This window comes from Heliconius melpomene, chromosome 10 (assembly GCF_056956725.1).
Source record: "Heliconius melpomene rosina isolate 202511_hmr_F chromosome 10, ASM5695672v1, whole genome shotgun sequence".
Taxonomy (NCBI): domain Eukaryota; kingdom Metazoa; phylum Arthropoda; class Insecta; order Lepidoptera; family Nymphalidae; genus Heliconius; species Heliconius melpomene.
The window spans coordinates 11,632,522-11,655,966 of record NC_140398.1 but is presented as its reverse complement, the minus strand read 5'-3'; the positions used below and the strand labels follow the sequence as shown (position 1 = coordinate 11,655,966).

General features: G+C 31.4%; 2 protein-coding genes across 2 annotated transcripts; one reads left to right on the top strand and one right to left on the bottom strand.

Annotated features, from left to right (window-relative positions):
- The first annotated feature begins 13,376 nt into the window (after window positions 1–13,376).
- Window positions 13,377–20,151, top strand: LOC146535644 (major facilitator superfamily domain-containing protein 12-like). Its single transcript, XM_085190856.1, has 10 exons — window positions 13,377–13,658; window positions 14,614–14,783; window positions 15,873–15,956; window positions 16,155–16,377; window positions 16,503–16,614; window positions 16,714–16,913; window positions 17,341–17,527; window positions 18,017–18,128; window positions 18,374–18,524; window positions 19,636–20,151. The coding sequence occupies exons 1-10, from the start codon at window positions 13,573–13,575 to the stop codon at window positions 19,784–19,786; spliced, it is 1,476 nt and encodes a 491-aa protein (XP_085046982.1). The 5' UTR covers window positions 13,377–13,572; the 3' UTR covers window positions 19,787–20,151.
- On the bottom strand, window positions 19,034–22,441 carry LOC146535643 (uncharacterized). Its single transcript, XM_085190855.1, has one exon. It carries the CDS (start codon window positions 21,877–21,879, stop codon window positions 20,152–20,154), a length of 1,728 nt encoding a protein of 575 aa, XP_085046981.1. The 5' UTR covers window positions 21,880–22,441; the 3' UTR covers window positions 19,034–20,151.
- Between the last annotated feature and the right edge of the window lie 1,004 nt (window positions 22,442–23,445).

The following is a 23,445-nucleotide window of genomic DNA, read 5'->3' as shown; positions in this document are numbered from 1 at the left end:
TCGAAATTGCGAATAGTTTTACAGAAAAACGCATTTAATTGTTGACACATCAGCTGTATGTTACTCAAGTTTCACTTATCCCTTACTCTCAGCATATAAATAACTACATTAGTTACGTTGGCCATTTAATGTAGACCAAAACTGTCTTTTACTGTTTTTCATTTTAATAAGTACTTTAGAAGTTCTTACAATATCAAAAAAATCAAGTCGATTCATCGATTTCATTTTGCGCAAATCGCGGCGTAGAGTTGCATCACTCAACATGTTTCGAAAATTAAGAGAATAGTGAGTAACTGTTAACACTTCAAACACGCGAGATACGAGAAGCTAAAAATATCTGTTTATATTCTACTTAAATCTATTTTATTATAATATTTATGTATATTTTTTAAATATATATTAGACTACTGGCCTTTACCAAATCGTTACATAAAACTCAATAATGAACATTATAAAGTAAAGTAAAAAAATAAATTTGATCTTGGAGTCGAAAGCCGCTGACTGCGCCGATCGTGACGAACGCCGATTACTCAATGCGACCCCACGACTATGGAGATTTAGCTAACTGCTTCATCACGAAAGACAAATTTCTATAATAATAATTGCTCTGATAGGACATTTACTGGAAATGTAAAGGTTAAAATGTTTTATTGAAGGTAGTAACGTTTTATGATTTTTATTTTATTATTAAAGGTATTTTTTTATTAATTTAATTATTATAATTCATATCTCTAATTCATTAGTAGATGTTTTTACTGAAAAATTATAAATAAATTGGAAGTCTATTTTATATATTTCATATTATATCCAATACAATAAGGCTTAATGATAAATCAATTGAATATCTGAAATTAAAAGATAAAAAAACAATAACAACATTTTCATTTATGTTTTATATTTATTATTATTATTTCTCTACCAAATCTACCTTTTAATATGGAAAAATAATATTACACCTATCTAGAACTCGATAGCATACGTATTAGGGAATAGCTCTCGATGGTCTAGGGAATCTGCAGTGGAAAGCTCAAGTACTTTATGGCTGTGGTCAAAGCAGCGAGATTTCTTTTTACTAACGACTCGGGATGTGTTCCCGACGTTCAGGTCAATTGAATTAATTTACTCCTCCGATAGAAGCTACTCAAAGAGTATATGTACCTGTAAATTCCAGATATTTTTTAAACTGTAGCACCGAATAAAAGTGATTGTAGAGACTTAAAAATAAATAAAAATCAGCTTCACGCTGTAGCCCGCACATAGCAGGGTAGGCAGAGGGAACCTAGTGTTAGGACACTCCGTTCCCCACTTTCTACCGAATTGTAGAGACTTAAATTTACATTTTGTAAATGCTCCTGTTTACTGTTAGCTGTGAGACAAATAGCTCGTATGGTGAACACATTTATTTTTGCAATACCACCCGCGGTCTTCACTTCATCTAATTCGGCGTTTATTGTAGGGATAGTGCGAATAGAATCGTAAAATGTCTCTATAAAACTGTTCTTAAGTCCATTCTTGAACGACCCACTTTATTAGTTTCGGAGTTCAGTCGTAATAAAGTTATTTAGAAAATAATCATCATGTTATTTTTTTTATTCCCAGTAAGTACGTAAAACGCTCAAACCAAAAATAACAGTTAAATCTTATGAGTATATTTAAGAATATATAGAGAAATAGGATAAGCTACTTTTATTGTTCTGTGGAAGGAACCTAAGGGTGCTACAGCGACTATATTCCATAAGCAATGACTCGATTCATTACTCCCAACTGACGCTTTGCTCATCATCATTTGTGCGCACTGCGCCCGCCGCCGCCGCCACGTGATTACAAACACTCAATGGAAATAAACAGTACGCTGTGTACACCACAATTTCATTGAGCATTTGTAAACGCACCAAATGTGTCATGAAAATATATACTTATTTATAAGAGTTTACTATTGATTTAAAGCAATATTGAATTTATGTGGAAAATAATTCAGTGAAACTTAAATATTAGGCTATAACTAAAAAAAATCATTGTTTATACTGATCTGGAAGCATTGTGTGTTGAGTAGCGGAACTCGCTTCACCTCGATACCAGAGCAAAGAAATGAAAATCTTTCATTTCTTCGAGTGGGGATGGAACCCACAATAACTCACGTTTACAGTTACACATTTGCGACCCTGCGCCACGACTGGCCTCAAAATAGCCAGAATTTGGCGAAAACTGTAGAATGAAGTGCTTTAACACTAAATTATCTCCGCTTATCCTGCTGTGCACGTGATACAGCGTAGAGCTGAAAAAAAAATGTTTATTCTATTAATTTTGGTGAGTGATGTCAAAGAGGACGATAAAGGATTTGCACCGCATGCAAATGACAGTGTATCGATTTGCGGTGCAGCTCGCAATCAGTCGCATTGACACAGGCGCCGCCGCCACCGCCGCGCTCCGCGTCGCCTGCAGCCCTCCACCAGCCCTCCACCAGCCCTCCACTGTCGCGACTACATTTTTCATCCCCCTGACATCCGCTCTGTTAGCGTCAGCGCACCCGTAATTTATGCCGATGTAACTCATGCAGCGGATAGGACTAGTGGATCACGTTTGGTGATGTCGATTTTGTCATCTTGAACGAAAACTAGGTAAAATTTCTAAAATGATTATAAATTTAAGTAATTTAATCTATGCGCATGCGACTCTATTTTTTTAATTAACCTTTGCGTAATACATGAGCTTTAGAAGATATATACGAAGACGATTTAACTAAATAATTCTAAATCTTCATTTAATTGAAATACATATACAAAGAAAATATTTTATTAGTGTATCATATTTGGTAACTCATATAAAACTGTTATTAAAAGTTCTTAAATTCGTATCAATCGTAATAAACGTGTTTGCGTCATTGAAGCGTTTTATTTCTAGATAATTATAATAAAAATATTTTTATATGTTATAATAGACACATGTAGAAATATTCCAATTTTGAGACAACCCTTTTATATATAATTGAATAACCTAAAGCTGATAAACTTCGGAGTACCGCGAGTTTTAATGTCCCCAGTATGAGTGTTATCTAATTTAATTTTGAACTTAGCGATACTAACAAAGGACTGGTTTTGTCTCGCAATGTGAATTACAATGCTATTAGAGCTCTCTGTGATTAATCACTTATTCCACTTTAACATTGTACTAAGTTCAGTGAAATAAGGACAGTCACGTTAAAGGGGATGTAAGAGGGGTGAGCTTGATGGAAAAGGCGAATAATGGCTCGTGATAGTTTTAATAGCACTCCGTACTTACGTGTAATGTTTCACAATTAAATTGTTTGTATTGTTTGACTCTATTAAGCCCCCAAAACTTTAAATAAATTATGATAGTTTCATTGTTATAAAGTAATTTATTTAATAAATATACAATTAATTTATATAAAATAACAAGCCAGGATAAAACCGGATAATGGCGGTCGGGAGACAATACCGGTTGGTACGAGATCTCGTTTATTACTTTGTACTCAAATATGCATACATGAAAATCGGATGGTGAGACGTTACACTAAGCTAGCAAGCCGACTTCCGTTGCTTGCCTAGCGTAGATTTATAGCGAACGACATAAATACTTTTTCTACCAACTCGAAGTACTTTATTTTGCTGCGAAACAATAAAAGATGAGTATTCATTAACTTATTAACAAATCCATGCTTTGACTTCTTGTCTCAACAAATTTTTAATCGAGAATTTCTTTAGTGAAAGTGTTTCTAGGCGGTTAATACCTCTCAGGATGACCTGTAATTTAAACATAATTTAAAAACATTCCACCAGCTAAATCAATTGTATCATCACATACATAAATATATACACTATCTCATAATAAGATCCTATCAATGCACGCGCCTAGATACAAATTACACGGCATCAGTAGCTCCCAATAGATATCATATCCGCCACGTTTACACGGCATAACCAAACAATTGCCTTTCTATATCATTACGGGCTTATTACGCAGAGAAATTTAACAAGACCAGCTCAGTGACTGTAATGGACCCAATGGAGATAATTTGCTCCATTTACGACATCTTTTAAAGATAATAAATCCTCCAGAACGTACCATACGTTTTACGGGTTTGATTAAGCAACCTTATCTAAAATCTATTTAAGTTAAATTCAAACAATTTGAGAGTGAATAAGGAAACAATTTATTTCTTTCGAGGTTTCCATGTTAATTGGGACCACGTCTGATGAGTTGATTGTTCAAATTTGCATTTATAACCTTTATTCACGATAAATAAACAACTTTTGAAACAACAATGATACCAATTATTCAATTCTATTTTATTGTTTCATAATTGATCATTTTGTTTTCTAAAATCTTTAACTTTGATATTTTATGAAATGTTTTTGTTATTTTAGTAGTTCTCTCCCCCAACTTCGTTTGCGTGGATTAATGATCACAATGTACTTGCCATGGCACTTCCGTTCACCATCCGTTTTGCAAAAAATGTAATACTAGTAAACAATTTTTTTTCTGCTATATTTTTTTTTATAATGTTACCTAAACTTTTTACAGTTTATAATTATTAATACTTTGGCAACGGTATATACTCGTATTTATGTAGAAAGCAGTCTGTTTCAGTAATTAAACATTACAATTAAAAACAAAGTTGTAATTACATTTGCGATGTTCCATATTATTATAATGTAGACAAAACAGTTAAAAAACAAACGTCTGAAGCGTAAAACTTGTATATGTAATTGCACCAGCGCCTTTGCAAGCTCTACGTATTATTTAAACGAAATTGGAGCCAACAAGTTAAACCTTTTACCATATCGTAAAAAATATAGTAGACTGTAGATCGCGTCAAATGCGGGGTCGTTAACTTTTTAACAGGCTGATTTAAAGGGAATTGTGGGATGTGTACGGCGATAAAGTCTTATAAAATAAGCTAATACTTGAGCCAGTTATATCATTTTATGTTATAGGCACTGAATTTTCGTTTAATATGTAATACGATCATGATTTTACGTTCATATCTTTGGACTTTCAAATAAACATATAAAATCATATTTTCTTTAATATATAATTTTAAGAATTCAGTTCTTCTACTCTAAGTTTCTCTAGTTTTATTGCGTTAGTGAGAGAAATATTTGTCGTTGAGACTACAAACAGCTAGTTATATAAATAAATCAAATATAGCACTTCTGTGATGTATTTAACTTATTCTCTACGTATTGTAATTCTTAAACATTGTTAGTTTATTCTTCACTTATCATTTGAATGTGAAATGTCCCGCTACATATAAACGAGGTATACTCGTAATCAACTTACACTAGTAACGCCGGGTTACACAAATAGAGTCGGGTGTTTGTGTAAATTAATAATTTCCGTACGAGCTAACGGCTTTTTAAGCTTATGTTTTTATATGACAATGCACTAATTGAAAAAAAAAAATTCTTGTATTCTAGCTGTAGCTATTTTATATTCTTCTTATATTAATTTTATAAAGTTAAACGATAATTACTTTAAAAATGTATATACAAAGCATAAATTTTGAGAAGCTCGTTCTAATAATTACACCTAATTCAAACACACCAGCCATATAATATTAAAACAATTGTTTAAGTACTCTCACTGTGTAACTAGAGTGTAACAGGCCGTGTTAATTATCATAGGCCCTTGTAATGCTTGTAATTTGTAAACCCACCCTTAACTAACTAGCTTTGGCGATGTAAAATACAAATTAACGAATAATAACACTGATGTAGAAACGATGATGGTAATCTCCCAATTACATTTGCTTAGAGTTTTTAATTGAATATTTTTATTTTGAGGCCAGTCGTGGCGCAGCGACACAGGCGTGTGACTGTAAATGCGACAGGTCGTGTGTTCGGTTCCCACTAGAGGAAATAAATATTTCATTTAATATTTTCGTTTCATCGTTCTGGTGTTGAGGCGAAGCGCGGTGGGTTCCGCCACTCAAAACTAAATGCCTCCAGAATTCGGCAGAAAGTGGGGAGCGGAGTGTCATAACACTAGGATCCCTCTGCCAATTCTGATACATGCGGGATACAGCGTGAAGCTGAAAGAAAAACGAAAGAAGAATCAAACATTCGTTTTCTACTACGTATAGTATGCGAATAAGATTTTTTTCTAAATAAAATATAACAATTCTTGTTGATATATTATAATAAATTAACATTGTTACGACTGAAAGTAATACTCTAAAATTCAAAATTGAATTGCACATACAAAACTTGTTCTATCCGGTTGGTAGTTGACCCAGCTTCCAGAGTGCCTAAACACTTTAAATATAATTTACCTAATAATAGGCTGAAGGCATAATTAGCATACCAAAACGAAACTTGACGCTTGTTAACCAACCGACAGCATTAGCATTAAGCATCCACTTAGTACTTAAACTGTAACACAATTGAACAGCCACTCGTTCTTATTTACTTTATGGGCAGAGTGCAGTATTTTTTTTTTTTGAAAATAAACTCATAGATTAAAAATTATAAAGGTTAAAATAGAATAGCGTTAATAGTCTTTTTTAATCTTCTTATTTTTGTAGTTGGGGTAAAAAACTACTACTATAAAATAATAATGTTTTTCTGGATTTTGTTCTGGACAAACAGTTTTAGTCCTATAGTTCCGCAGGAAGTGCAATTTGCAAAATTTGATTAAGTAAGAAAATTATATGATATTACTAGCGGCTTCGCCTGCGTGAACTACGTTATTATTAATTTCTGTCTCCATGAGTACCTACGTCCTATAAGTGACGTCCATGCAAAATTTGAGACTCCTAGCATTTGTAGTAACGAAGTTTCATAAAAACTTTCAACCCCAAAACGACCCCCTAGAAGTCGAATATTGCAAATTCCCGTCTTAGCGAACACCTACGTCCTATAAATAACTGCTATGAAAAATTTGAGATTCCTAGCACATGCAGTTTCTGAGATTTCGTGATGAGTGAGTGACCTTTCGATTTTATATATATAGATTACACATAATAACTTTTTATTTAAGAATATTGAAAAATATTTTTAACCATAAAACGATATTAAATTAATTAAATATATTTTTATAATTTTGGAAATAAATTACATAATAGATAATAATTTTCCGTAATAATGATGATAATGATATTTCATATAAGTGTAATTCTATGAATTATTGCCTCATATAACAATATCGAAGAATGCGAAAAAAAAACATAATTTAATTAAATGTACTTCCGCTTTTATTTTGTTTATAGAAACAAAAATAAAACGAAGTCGAATATCAAAAAAATATTCATGTAAAATATTTACGTTATTATTAACAACTTATATTATATTTAATTATATATTAATCATGTTCATGCTCCAATACTCAATCTCGGGTGCACAAACGAAGTACAAAGCCAGTTTTTCTAGCGAACTGGAATGCAGTCTAATGCACCTGTCGCATAGTGAACAAAACTAGAACTTATCTACCTACCTACTTGTATGTACATTATACTTTAAAACAAAAATAATATTAGTAGTATTATGGTAGTAAATGACCGCAATGACCTTCCAAAATAATCCACCGAAAACTTTGTAAAAAAGATAAACACGAAAACATAAAAACTTTAATAATAAATACAAACAACGGCATTCTGGATTCTAATTTCTTTCATATATGAAATACTTTAGACGCATATAAAACGAATATCGTAAAAAGTTCGCGAACTTTGAAAGAACGCACGACATGGTAGCAGCACACGCACCCTGAATAAAAATCATTTATAGTTCACCTACTTCCTTTATATTCATCGAGCAACCAATGCTCTAAATTTATAGACTTAAAATTATAGTGAAAACCAAAATATTACATTTTTATTAAAGGTGGTTTTTATAAGTCATTTAACACGTTCACTGCGATTCTCTTTTTTAAGAACATTCAACTGGTGTGCTTAAAGTCAATTACACCCCAATCTGAACTTTCTTGAAAAGCGGTTTAGGCCTTTTCGGCCTCATGCTTCAATGGTATATATGTAGAAGAAAACCTGACCAAGAACGTGATGTACTTATTAAGAAAACGTATAAAAATTTGAACTTGATTTCAACCCGCGCCTCTTTAGAAACCGTCCAAGACTATTTATCCAAATAGGCGCGGCTTCAAATCTAGGTACGTAATAAATATTTTTCATTCCCTAATATGGAAAAAGTTAAAAAAGAACGCGATAGTTCTAATTTTGTTCCAATTACTTATGCGGTTTTGTTTGGACTAGACACAGATTCTGACACTTGGATTTAGAGATAAACTGAACTCCTCCCGTGTCGCCCGAGCCCCGAACCGCTGAAGGTCGATATCGGCCTTAACCCGCACTGAATGAAAATAAATTGAATTCAGTGCATTTGAGGCTTATTTCGACCTCTCTTATTTTTTTTCTATTCTAATGAGTTGATGTTCATAGTTAATCGCCATATTAAGACTAAATTTTAATAAATCATCAAATATGATCATAAATAGCACACGTGATACGTACGAGTGAATGTATAATACATTTTTTTAGCTTCATGCTCTATCCCGCACATATCATGGTAGGCAGAGGGAACCTGGGAACCTAGTGTTAAGACACTCTGTTCCTATTGAGACACCGCCGGTCCCTATTTTCCGACGAATTCTGAAAGCAAAAAAACAAAGTTGAGCAATACTGCGCTTTGAGTCGTTATCAGAGCGAGGAAATGAAAATTAAATATTTCAATTCCTCCAGTGGGAATCGAACCCACAACCTGTTGCACTTACAGCCGCTTTACTTGTGCGCCACTGCAATACTCGTATGTCGTATGGTGTATGAAATTTATCATAATTATATTAAAAACTTACTTTTATCTTGAAAAACTAATACAATATTTTATTGTTTTTATCGTAGTGAATTTTATGATATCCATTACTATATGTGTTTCTTTCGTCCGTCCGCAAAAATAAAACGACCCCCGCATACATTTCTTTGGTAGAGCTTTAGCTATAGATACTTAGGGTTAAGTAGAATTCTATGTTAGTAGAGCCCTTTTAAGGGCTCAAAAGCAAAAACAGAATCCTTAAAGAACCACTGTGTCTGTCTGGATGGGCCAAAGGTATGAAGCTGAAATTAATATGAAATATTCAGGTCTACAGTTCCTTGGGGCATAGACAAAAATAAACTTCGAAATCAATGTAATCGAAAGATACGAGCGTTTTTGCTTCGTTATTTTCGGCATATTGTACGAAATTCGCCACGTAATCAAAATCTATAGCGTACTTCCCATTGACATAGAAATATGAAATTTGGTAAGAAGTGAGAACTTAGAGAACAAATAATGGGAAAAGCATAATAATTGGAAATTTATAGGTAAACACAGAAAAATAAAACCATAAAAAAAATATATTTGCAGTTGGTTTTATACAAAATCACTACATAAGTACTACATAATGTATGTACATTATGTAGTACTTACCCGTACAGCCTGCAAACTTAAGTTTGTCGATTTTACAAGTTGTAGGTACATTTGGTGTTGCACTTCTCGTTGACAATTATGAAATTGGTATTGAACCCTCGATGGGTGAATCCTACTCGCACTTGGCAAGTTTTTATTTATCTGTTGATATACCAAAAAGGTATAAAAATATGACTAGGTACGTACACCCATCGATGTTTGTGACTTACTAGTATCATATTAAAATATTTTACAGTTAAGTAAGTCAAGAAAACTTTCCTATATTTATAGCCTATTGGACAATATGTTCATATAAAATTAAAAATAAATTACAAAACAAATCTATCTCTATCAAATAGTATAATTATACGTGGACAGAATATACCAAACTGTATCAATGATTTATGTGCCAGACTGTGTCTACGTAGACAGTCGTAGCTTGCTGCATCTGCGGTCATTAAATTTATTATTCAATTTAATTTTCATTAAAAATAATTTAATTTTACTAAAAAGTTCAAGAAAGTAGGGGGTAATAGACTAGAAGTAAACCTTTAATACTTTACAAGACGTTGACCGTTTGGTAGGCAGAGGAAACCTAGTGTTAAGACACTCCGTTCTCTATCTTCCGCCGAATTCTGGAGGCGTTACTGGTCGAGTGGCGGAAATCAACGCCGCCCTCTACACCTGAGCGTAGAAATAGAAATAATTTTAAATAAATATTTAATTTACTGGAGTGGGGATCGAACCCACAACCAGTCGATTTACAGTCGCACTTTGTGCTCCTGCGCCACGACTGGCCTCACTAAAATTATAATGGTAAATAATAAAATTATATAAATGTGATTTTTAAATGGCGATAGGCATTTTCAGTGCACATAATAATAGAAATATTTATATTAGCCACATTAATATTCATTTTAATTTAATTTACATAATTTCGTGACATTTCGTTAGCGTGTTCGTGACATAGAGCTCCGTGAAACGTGAAAAAGTATTAGACAGATCTTCAGTCCTTCTATCGGTATATAATCTTGTAAAATATATTTTGTTTAGAAACTTACGACCGTAGCTAGTAAAGCCTGCAATATTTTTAAGAAATTTATTTTGTAAGTTATACGTACTTATATTATAATGATTTTTCAAACATTATTATGTTGATATGTTTCTTACATTTTCTCAAATATTAGACTTTAATCTAGATTGATATATAATTTAGATATATAATCTTATAATACTTTTATATACATAATTATATTTAGCATGTTTCACTACAATTTTATTTACATATACTGCTGCCATCTAGGAAACATGAGAAAAGTAAAGCCCTCTATAAAATTTTACGAAACGAAGCAACTTAAATCTTTGCTCTTACGTGATATTATACGTTTTGTACATAGTTCCATAGATGTCGCTGAAAAAAAATAATTTCAATTATTATTTTATCACAATAAAAATAAGCTTGAATAAAATTTAGTAACTAACTAGTAAGTTATATGGTATTACTTAATATTTAATTAAACAGAAACAATTGAAAAGAACTCATTGCTTGAAATACCTACTACTATACCAATACGGTTTCATTGACATATTAATAGTGTAATGAACTTCCAAAGAGCATAATATTACAGATGCAATATTATGTATAGGCTTAATTATATTTTACCTTATAAAAAAAATATCAGCTAGCTAGCTACCTACACTTATAAAAAAATATCAGCTAGCTAGCTATCTACACTAATTTTATAAATTATACCTAATTGATGTTATTTACTAACATTCGTTTCCTTAAAATATCATCTATTGTCCTATACAACAGATATAAATATAACAGATATAAAAAGTATCTTAGATAAAGACTTTTACTGATGAACAACAATGCCCCGAAATGAATAGTACCACATAATGACTCATGAAACATGATATTTGAAATACACACTAATAAGTATCTTTTTAATTATACCAAAAAGTATACTTAACAGATCTATGTATGTACATAAATATTCTAAGCTACATTTTCTTTTATTTATTTATTTTATTTTACGCTGTATTATCCCACATATGGCAGAGTAGGCAGAGGTAACCTTGCGTTAAGACACTCCGTTCTCATTTAGACACTTCCGTTCCTCACTTTCCGCCCAATTCTGGGAGCATAGCGTTTTGAGTAGCGTAACTCAACGCCGCCCTTGACCTCGTTATTAGAGTGAGGAAATGGAAATATTAAGTAACCTACATAACATGGTAATATGAATAACCATATTCAAACTAATACTTGTTTCATAATGTTTTTTAAATTATTTCAATGATTCACGAGACAAATATAAGCTTGTATATACATCCCTGTACGTACTATATGTAGTACGTACTTATATGTACTAAGGCACCTTAGAGTATCGATATGTCTCAAGGCTGCGGCCGCATATTGAACTAGATTACGTTTGCTACTTTGTTAAAGGCAAAACAGGCAAAAAAGAACCTAGTACTAGTATAAAGATCTCTGTTCTACACTTTCAGCCCAATTTTGAAAAACGATACCGCGCTTTTTCTTGCCAGAAAAAGGAAAATATATACTTAGATTAAAATATAATTATTCCTCCAAATCAAGCCCAAAACTCGACGTCAACAGTCCTACACTGTAAACGATAGACTCACCCAACATCTACTCGTATAAGAGCAAAACTTTCCTTTTGGTGAAATATTCTTAAAGTTTTCTAGCTATATGCGTAAAAAAATCTCAAGTGTTACATATTTAAATAATAAAAATCTCTATTATCTACTATGAATTAAACTTTAAAAAGCAACTAAACTTTAACAATAATCACATAGGTAAATTCCCTTGCCCGAATCGTGCTTTAGTAGATTGTAGGCTTTATAAACATGTGGTATTAAATAGAATAACTTACTTGTTACTATACCCTTGGTACACTATACCCACACTGAGATTGTCTAAACCACAATTTAAAATGTAACATAATACGATTTTATTCGTATATTTTAAACAAGAATTACAAGCCTAGCATATGTCTATGGATTTTTATTAGAGCCTTGGCAATAAATGCAAGAATCAGTTTTAAAAGTTAAACATACCGGTAATATATCATTACCGGTATGTTTAACTTTTATACTCAATTAATTTATACTCTTTTATGGACTTCAAAGAATATGATAATGTTAAAAAGAAGTTGAACTATGTATCTGAAGATTTTATAAGATGTGTTGAGAGCTGTACCAGAATCAGCATTTATATGACACATTATCACATTCTTTAAACCTCAAAAATACTGGTAATCTGTAAATTGGAAGAAGATGTAAATTTTAGTTTTCTTGCACAATGCGAGGAATATCTTAAAGAAAATGATATAATTATGTAGGACATATTCATAACTATGTACATTATTGTGGCAAAGCAGGGTAGACAAGAACAATTTAATGCCGAGACACTCCGTTCTCCGCTTTCTGCCTGAATTCGAGACACTTCATGACGAATGATGAAATACTACGCTAGAGCAAACGCATGCTACGCATATAGCAAAATAGGCAAAGAGAACCTAATGTTAGACACTCACACTCTCCCAATCTTTGAGTCATTGGTTGTTAAGTGGCGGAGATTAACGCCAAGCTTTGTTTTGTTGCAAGAGCGAAGAAATTAACATAAATCATTCTTCTGAGGGGGAATCGAACCCACTACCTATCTACCACTATCACAATTACAATCACTCGGTTGTACCTCTGCGCCACAACTGGCCTCAAATTACTCTAATTCTATGCGTATTTTACAGTACGAATTAGATATACCAATTTCTATAGTACCTAATTAATTGAACGACCAATCAAGAGTAGATTAATTAAATCGAGGAGTTATAGTCCATGCCGTTGTAACATCTCCAATAATTTTCTAATTCAGCACACAAAATTTAATGATAATTTAGCCAACTTAAATAATTGGTAGATATGCGTTACGGATAAACTGTCAAGTTAAATTCACATGACCGTAAGAATCCCTTCAAGCCACACGCGTCGGCTTACCTGTGAACTGTGAAACTTAATATATCCATTGGCCCCAATAAAGTGAAGTGAAAATGTTCAGAGAAGAAAAATTTGGTTATATCTAGATAATACATTGTTAAAATTTAGATTTTTATATAAAATATTTTAAAAAATGAGTGCCAAATATGGGGCAACTAATAACGATGATGTAGTGGTCAACGGTGATAAGAGTACCATCTATAAGGAAATCGACGTGAGGTAAGGTACTCATATAATATTGCTGAAAACTAACAATTTGTGAAGTCTCCGTACAATAAGCAATTTAGCCAATTTGACACACACGATAGATAAGTACAGCACAAAAGGACCATTGTTAAGATTATTAGGAAATAACATCTTCCTGCACTTAAATAGACGAAATCGCATGACATCTATAAAAAACCGGTCAATTGTGAGTTAGCCTCCTCCATCAAGGTATCCGTACTAATTTCAGGATTGTAGGTCAATGGGAAATACAAATTTTAAAAGCTGCTTATGCCTATTATTTTGAATGAATTACGAGTATAAGTTTGTAATATTTTTTTTTCAGTTATATAAACATACATTTTAATTTTTTGGATTTTTTCCTTTATTTGTACTACAAGCTCTCACTTCTTAAAAAAAATCATAATTATAGGTCTACCGAAAGTAAGGTAACTTAAGGATTATTACACTAGATATACGAGTATGTACATCATATTTGTCGTATATCGAATATAAGTACACGCATATCTTTAATTAACTTCTTAAATATTAATCTATACCTAAATACCTACTTTGGTCCTAAAATACTTAATTTCATTCGTTACATAAATAAAATAAAAAATATCTATATTCAAAAAAGTAGTTTGTTAGTCTCTACTTGTTCTGAATTGTAAGAGACTCACCTACCTTAGCTACTACATACTTAAATAAGTTGTTGTCACCTTTTACTTAATCCCTCTACTTGGTTCTCACGTCGCGTCGGGTAATGTTCATGTGTTCTTTGTGTACCATTTATGTCCTATCCTGAGTAGTGAACAGAGTTTTAGTAACTATATAATTCAATTATACCTACTATAAAAATCAATTGATTTGTTTGAATGTCTGATGAAAAAATTAATGATTGTATTTTCTATAAGGGCTCATGTTTGTTACTTTAAAAATAATAATTAAATACCCATTTTACTTCTAGTATTCCATTCAGACGACGACGATGGTGGAAATTAAATCAAAACCTTCTCTATGGACTCGGCCACATGTACAACGATCTCTGCGCAGCCATGTGGTTCTCCTATATGATGCTGTTCTTTCAAGCAGTACTTGAAATGAGAGCCGTTGTGTCCGGGGCTATGATGCTTTTAGGTAATTTCTTTCTATTCTATACTTTTATTGTCACACATTTTCTCTTACAAAAGCCAGAGGGATTTTATTTATTATGCCTATCGACAAATCTACTTTAAAATAAATAAAGTACCTACACTTACTTATTAAATTTATTGTGACTAAAAAATAGTATTAGTTAAGCATGTCCAAAAAGCACGACGACAGGTAAGGCATATAAAGTTACAAAGTATCAATGAACTAATGCTGTAATTCAATAGCAGTAAAGTAGGTACATATTCGAATTCAAAATATGACTCAATGAAAGAATATTTAAAATTGAAAATAACGTAATGAAAAACCTGTCATTTTCTATTTAATTATTTTTTATGGATATTAATATTATATTTAATGCAATAACATGTAGTTGGCGAGTCCGACTCACTCTTGGCCGCTTCTCTATTTTATGTAAATATTTAAGTGATGAACTACTGACGCTTTAAATCAGTTTCTAATTGCGTAGTAAAGGATACACCTCCTGTGAGAATGATTAACACCGCATTGATTTGTATAGAGATACTTATGTTTTCAAAACAAATAAATTCTTATTAATCTTGATAGTACTGTATATCAATTTACTATTTTGTATTTACCTACCCGATTTAATATTATTTGAAATGTTTGCCTTATTTATATTGATTGAAAATCTTCATATAACAGTAGGTGGTACCTTTTACATACTTGAAATAATGCATAAAGCTCTTAAGGCTTACGGATATCGATTTAATTATACCTACTATCTTCATCTATGCTCCAGAAATGAATTATGATAATTTACGATGTGTACTATGGTATATGACCCTAAAAGCTCCAATATAATTCACAGCTTTATCTAGATTTCAGATATATATCGAGTAGGAACTATAAATTTTATCAAAAATGTTATATACATAGATTTAAAAGGCTCTAAGACTAAGTTCAGAATCGATTGAATGGACTCTGCAAAATTTTATCTACTAATAACTTTTGATTTACCTTCAGATCTTTTAATACCTTTGACTTCAGACACTGATAAAAATTACTTATTAACTCATAATATTTTCTGAAATAAATAATTCAAAATGATTTCAGGACAAGTCGTTGATGCACTAGCTACTCCAGTTATTGGTATATTGGCAGACAAATATAGTACTAAGAAAATTTGGCATTTATTAGGTAAGAGAGTAATGTTAAAATTATTTATACCCAAATAACTTCATGTATTATAATTTAATTGCTATTTTTTAATTCTATTGCTTAGTCGTATATTAATGTAGTTGTAAGATAAAAATATTTTATTTAACGCCACATCAACATAATTAATGAAATTAATGAATAAATAATAAGTATATATTTATATTTAACAAATTACAGGTTGCGTGCTAGTAACTTGTACCTTTCCACTTTTATTCGTGCGATGCTGGAACTGCTGGGCGTCGAACACAGCAGAATACTTAAAATGGTGGATGCCCTTGTACTATGCTGTCTTAGTCATTATTTTTCAAATTGGATGGGCGATCGTACAAATCTCACATTTAGCTATAATACCATCTATTACAGACAGTTTACAAATTCGGTCTGAGTTAACCTCTATAAGGTAAAAATAATATAAATTCTGAAATTTTGCTGTATTATTTTAATTAAAAATTATAAATAGGTTATACCTACTTAAAGCTGTTATCGAGCTATTTTTTTTAATTCACTGAAACTATCTTCTTTCAGATATATGGCTTCAGTGCTATCAAGTCTGACCGTATATTTCATTACTTGGATTGTATTGAGAGCATCCAATTACAGCACATTTATTGGACCAGCGGATGATTATAAATTTCGAGTAATAATTCCAACAAATATTACATTTTTATTCCTACTATTATTATAATTATTAGTAAAATATAATTTTGTAAATGTTCCCGAATGTTTGTCATTTCAGAATGTTGCACTTATTATTTCCGGCATCGGCATAATGTCGTTCGTCATCTTCCATGTTTTCTTCAAACTAAAGCCTGCTGTTGAACCAAAAGCAAATGGCCACGTCGGAGATACTACAGAAATTGAACCACTTAAGTTATCAGCGAAATCTAAGATCATGCACTTCTTGCAAATGCCTTTGTTGTATCAAACAAGTTGTCTGTGAGTATATTTATATTTAAATAAAATAAATTAAATTAAATCAGCTTCACGCTGTATTCGCACACAGCAGGGTAGGCAGAGAGAACCTAGTGTTAAGACACTCCGTTCCCTAATTTCTGTCGAATTCTGGAGGCATTGCGTGTTGAGTGGCAGAACTCAACGCTGCGCTTTGCCTCGACATCAGAGCGAATAAATGGAAATACAAACGTAAATAAATATTTCAATTCCTCGAGTGAAGATTGAATCCACAACCGTCGCGCTAGTCGTGTGAATGTGCCTTGTGCCGCTGCGCTATGGCGACCTTATATTTATATTATAGGTAACTGAAAAATATTATCTAATAATTGCACAGAACACTGGGTGTGCGAGCCCGACTCGCGCTTATCTGGTTTTTTACTGAAGACTATATATTTATTTTTATTTTCAGATACGTATTCTCAAGATTATATTGGGCATTAAGTTTAGTGTACGTACCACTATTTTTAGAAGAACGTTTATCAGTCAATCCAACTGAAGGGTCAGAAATGGTCGCCAGTGTACCTCTAGTTCTATATATCTCTTCTTTGATATTTTCATTTTTGTTAAAAAGCAAGATTAATAAAATGGGCCATCAGGTATTACTGTACAATACATGTCGTTGATAACCAACTAACACAAACAAAATAAATACTCCTAGACAGCAAATGAGCATCGCAAATTTTTAACATTTATCTGTGGCTATTCGTGGCGCAGAGACACAAGCCTATAACTGTACACACGACAGGTTGAGGGTTCGATTCCTACACGAGGAACTTACCTAAGTGTCCTGCTTTATTGGATATCTTTATTGAATATTAGGTACTTTCATTTCTTAGCTCCGATTTCGAGCCTCGACAGCGACAGCGGCGCAGCGTTGAGTCCCACCACTCAACACGCAATGCCCCCAGAATTTAGTAGTGTCTTTATATTAAAATGGTTTAATCATGATTTCAGGCTTTAATCAGACAGACAGAAAAACAGACAAGCATCAATTGATCGATCTCATATAATTTCCTTTTAATGTTTATTAATTATCAACACTAAATATATACTGTATAAATAGCAACTATTCTAATTTATTTCAGGTCGCGTACCTCGTGGGAAGCTCTTTAAGCTTAATAAGCTGCATGTGGATCGCACTAGCTATCAATCCCGATGCACATGTATGGCAAATATATTTAGTGGCAACATTCATGGGTAAATTTATTTCTCGAACTATGCAACTAATACTTGTCGATAACCTTATATAATAAATGAGGTACCTAATGACAAAATACAGTAAAAGGATAGAAAGTATCTCTATCATTAGTCAGAGAAATGCTTTTTCATTACTTTGCATCCAATATTTTAGAAAACACGCTAAAATATTAAACAATAAGTCTCTGTCGGTTTATATGAAAATGCAATGATAATGCTTAATATGTACCCATTCTTTATCACAGGAGCTGGAAGTTCAATCACTCTAGTATCGAGTTTATGCATAACAGCTGATTTGATAGGACCTCACTCACATCAAGGCGCTCTTATATATTCGATTGTAACATTTGCTGACAAATTAGTCACCGGTGTGGCAGTAGTAGCCATTGAAAATTAGTAAGTTACTACATTTTGTTGAGCTTCACGCTTTATCCCACACGCAATAGGGTAGGCAGAGGGAACCTAGTGTTAAGATGTTCCCGTTTTCAATTTCCCGCAGAATTATGGAGATATTGCGTATTATTTGGCGGAATGCAACGACGCGCTTTGGCTCCATACCAAAGCGAAGAAAATTAAAATATTAAATAATCCATTTCCTCGTGTGGGAACGAACTCACAACCTGTCGCATTCAGTCATAAGCTTATTCCCCTGGACCACGACTGGAGAGTCACGCAATATTCATCTCAATATAAAATTATTGTGATATAAAATTATGTTCTATATAGCTTAATAAGAGGATTACAGAATTAAATACATTTTATGAGGGTTTAGGTTTATAAATGTTGATATCGATCGATCGATCCATTTATAAGTTAAGTAAATTCTTTACAAAGAAAAAGTGACGTTTTTACCTAATAAAATGTAATGGACATATCACCAGTTTAAAAATGAAACAAAGTGAGGGTTACAATGATTTTGTAAGATGAAATAGACTTTATTTCTTCTCTCATATTTTGCTAAGTGAAGAAACATAAATAACATATAAATTATAAATTTAGACACGTAGAACGTGTAAATTAATAATAAGTAACATATTTTTAAACTTCATAATTACTAATGTAGCTAAAGGCACAATAAATAAGCTGTCTTATATCTACGAATCATAGGAACAGGAAATAGTAACGCACGTACGCAACGTAAAAGCTCTTTTCAGTTCTGTATAATTACTTTTTACAACATTCAGGCGTCTACATCTACAATCAAAATTATAACAAAAACCATATAATAAGGCATAAGTACTTATTTATAATTTTACAAAATATATTGTTGCTTCGCTGTCTGTAGTTAAAAACTATCTTTACGCAAAGCAAGATCGAATAACAATTTTATAGCACAGTGCGTAACGAATTACTTAAATACAATATTACACCAATGAAAACTGGGCTAAAAATACACTAGAAATCTGAATATTTGTATTTCTTTCCGCCGAACTCTTTTATTTGAATAACTGCAACTTATGTCAATGTCTTTCAATATTTACGTTATGTCGTTATTTTTTTTTTTCAGTAAATGCGACGACGCACTCAGCTGCCCACAATATTACAGAGGGGTGCTAACATATGCTTGCGGGGGCAGTGCAGTACTTGGAATGCTCTCTCTCTCAATAACGACTCTTAGCTTCAAAAACTCCAAAGTTAAACCTCAAATACAAACATGAACCATTTTATTTTGATGCTGCTATCAATCTCATTAAGCTTTATTCATTTATTATTCATATTATTCAGTAAAACAGTTTTAGTTATGGGCAAAATTGAAAAAGGTCAGCTTCAGTTGGTCAGCTCTTCCTTCCTTGCTTAGTATTTATTATATACAAGTCCAAAACTCTCACTCTCAAAATCACTCTGCTCTCTCAAAAATTTAAGATATAATAAGACATAATAAATCGATGGCGCCTTATCACTTCCATTTTTGTTTATAATTTTTTACAATAAATAAAAAATAACATGTTGAATTATGCAAGTAATAATATTATTGTATGTACATTATATAAATATTTTGACAATAAAGTATTAAAATAATTAACTACATTGGTCTTATTGGATTTAACTTAAACAAAAAAACATCTACAAATGGATCAAGACGAAAATCTTTGTTACTTAAAACATTTACTCTTAAGTGTGTTTTTTGACATTTTGTTTTAGCACTTTTTAATATTTTTAATTTTTTTGATCTCATGGCATCAGTTACAAATCCATACACATACAAACAATACAAATTGCTACATTTCTGAAACATGATGTATGGGTCTGCTAAGTTCAAAGTTTCAGAAGACATATCACATATATTAACATTTTCTAATGTCTTACATTGACTCATTGAAGAAAACATTAGCTCAAAATCAATTCGTCTATCAACTAATCTTATATTTTTAAGACTTTGACTTAATGGAATAGATCTAGATATTGAAGCAAAACATGAACATATAGGTGGAACCTCAACATTTAGAGTAATGAGTTGGTTACATGATCGAAATAATATATTAAAAAAATCTGCACTATAGCGCACAACACCACTTAAGTTTAAATAAGTTAGTTTACGTAAGTATTCACAACTTGTTGATAGTGTGACCCCACTTTTTATTTCACCATTAAAATACAATATTAATCGCACTTCGTGTTTATCTCGAAAATGTTTATCATAATTTAAAATATAATTGGGATGAACACTTCTTTGCCTTTTAAAACCCAAGTCATTAACAAAACTTGAACTCAATTCATTACTTTGTGTAGGAATAGTGCAGTACCAGTCATAAGTTGAAGGAAGTGGAACATCTAAAGATGATTTAAAAGTTAAGGGTATAAAGCCTTTTAGTTTCTTCAAGAGATTATGAAAGAAATTTTGGTCAAATTTTGTAACTCTTTTATTCCAAAGCATGACACATGCATTGCCAGTTACAGTGACTCCAAAGTTTGTAATGCATATTGCATTTAATCCAAAATTATCTTCAAAAAATTTTTCGAATGTTGGTGTTGTGTATATAATGCTCTTAAGTGCTTCAGCTGTACATATAATAACAATTTCGTATTCTTCAATATTCATTGTCGTAAATAAATACATTTCGCGTAAGTAGCGGAAATATCTCCTTGGCTTTAATCCATCAGAAAAATGGAGAGAAAAGTCTTCAAATTGCAAAAACAAAATATTTTCATCTGCTTCATTTTCATATACAACCATTTCATTATTTGTTAGTGTATATTGTAAAGTTTTTAACTTTGCTCTACTCAAAATAAACAAAGGAAGGGTTGAGTATAGTAAATTACTTACATTTCCACAAAAATTTACATTGTCCATGTTTTTAAACACTTCTTGGCATTGTAACAATGCCTTCTTAGGTATTTTTATCTGAGAATTATTAGTAAATGCAAAATTAATTGTAATATCTTTTATGCTTGGGCATATTTGATAAATCTCAATAAAGTCTAGAATATTTATATTTGTGTAAGAAATATTTAATACATTCAAACATTTCATTTTACCCATAGACGATAAAAGTATTTTTTTATTCAAATCAGCAATTCCACACATATTCAATTCTTGTATGTTTCTGAATATATCCTTGAAGAAATCTATTTTAAATGAGTGTGATGTAGCCAATGGGCTCATAGATAAATTGCATTTTTTTACGTTTCCAAACTGGCCAATAACTTGTCGCATTCGATGGCAAGTACCATATAAATTAAATAACGAAACGAGATCCAAGTGATTAATGATTATAATAAGAATCTCGAGTGGCAAATTTAAGAGACTCATTTTGTTTAGGAAATCCTACTGGAAGTCCTACTGCACCACATTCTTTTAAATATTCTTATTGAAGATTATTCTACTAATATTCAGAATATCGATATAGACGAATATAATATTTCTTTATATCAATAAAGACCCAATAGTAATTAAATATAGAAACACTTAAATACTCGCCTTTTTCTATATTACAAAGGTATTTTTGTCTATATAGCAGTAGCACAAAAAATAATAAATTAAAATCGAAAACAATATGTACATCAAAAATCTAAATATAAATAATATTTGACAGGCATAGGTAGATGACACGCAAAAAGTATCGATACTTTGTATGTCGAGTATATTGCCTTTCGATACCGATACTTTGTGTTGGATATTTGTACTTAACAAATACTTTTTAATAGGTATCGTATCGAATAAATTACCCAACTAACTTGGCCTTTTGGCTCACTTATGAGGACAACATCTCATTTTTATTTTAAAAAAATGTGTTATTTTGTTCTCAGAAGCGTGTTTTTTAACTATTTTTGGCTTATGTTGTTCTGCTGAAACTACTCACGTAATAATGTCAACGTCAGTGACGTAATGACGCATTAGGCTCTGAGAAAAGTACTCGATACTTCGAAGTATATATATACTCTTCTAAGTACGATTTTTTTTTCGAGACTACTCATGAGTACAGTAACGATACTTTCTTTTAGATACCATGTTCCTATATAGGCATAGGTGTGGGGTAATAATAATCGATATATCAAAATATCACAAAATCATCTATAACTATCAACGATATTTTAAATATCAATAAATCGATATCAAAATTTATTTTCGAGTATCGACTTCGATATATTTTTATAATCTTAATTGATGATTTTTTTTTATAATTGGTGAGTATATAAAAGAATTGCCGTGCCAACGACACAAAGAAACATAATTTGTTAGTGATACTCCTACACTATTCTTTTCATATGTTGCTATTTAAAATTGTGGTGTAATTTAAAGTAGTGATGACAAAAACGCTCTGTATAATAATCTGTCAGAATCTAATCTCACTTGATACGTTGATAGCTTCCGCGATAAATTCAATGACAAAAAAATCACCATACATTGAATTGCAATAACTTACTAAATGTTGCATAAATATATAATACACAAATATAAGTAATTATTACTCTTGTTGATCTTTAAACTGTGTAAATAAATAAATCAAACATATAAGTAAATCAACAGCCCCTTTTATAAACTATTTGTATTTTTTTTAAATATGTGTAAATTATGTTATTTTTATTTTGTTATAGGATGTATTGTGATCTATATACATCATTAATCTATGTTTTTTTTTCCCATTGTGATTGTAATTTTAATTATTATTTTTTTATATATTTTAATATATCAGGAATACCTTATAAATAGATAATTTTGAATGATGTAGTTACCTACATCATTAATATTATAAACAAAATTAAATTATAAAATAAAACATAATTTCCTTTGTTTTTTCTTTTATTTTAAAACTAAAACTTGTATTTTTATTTTATGAACTTTACTAAAATTTGTATTTTTGTTTTACTAACTAAA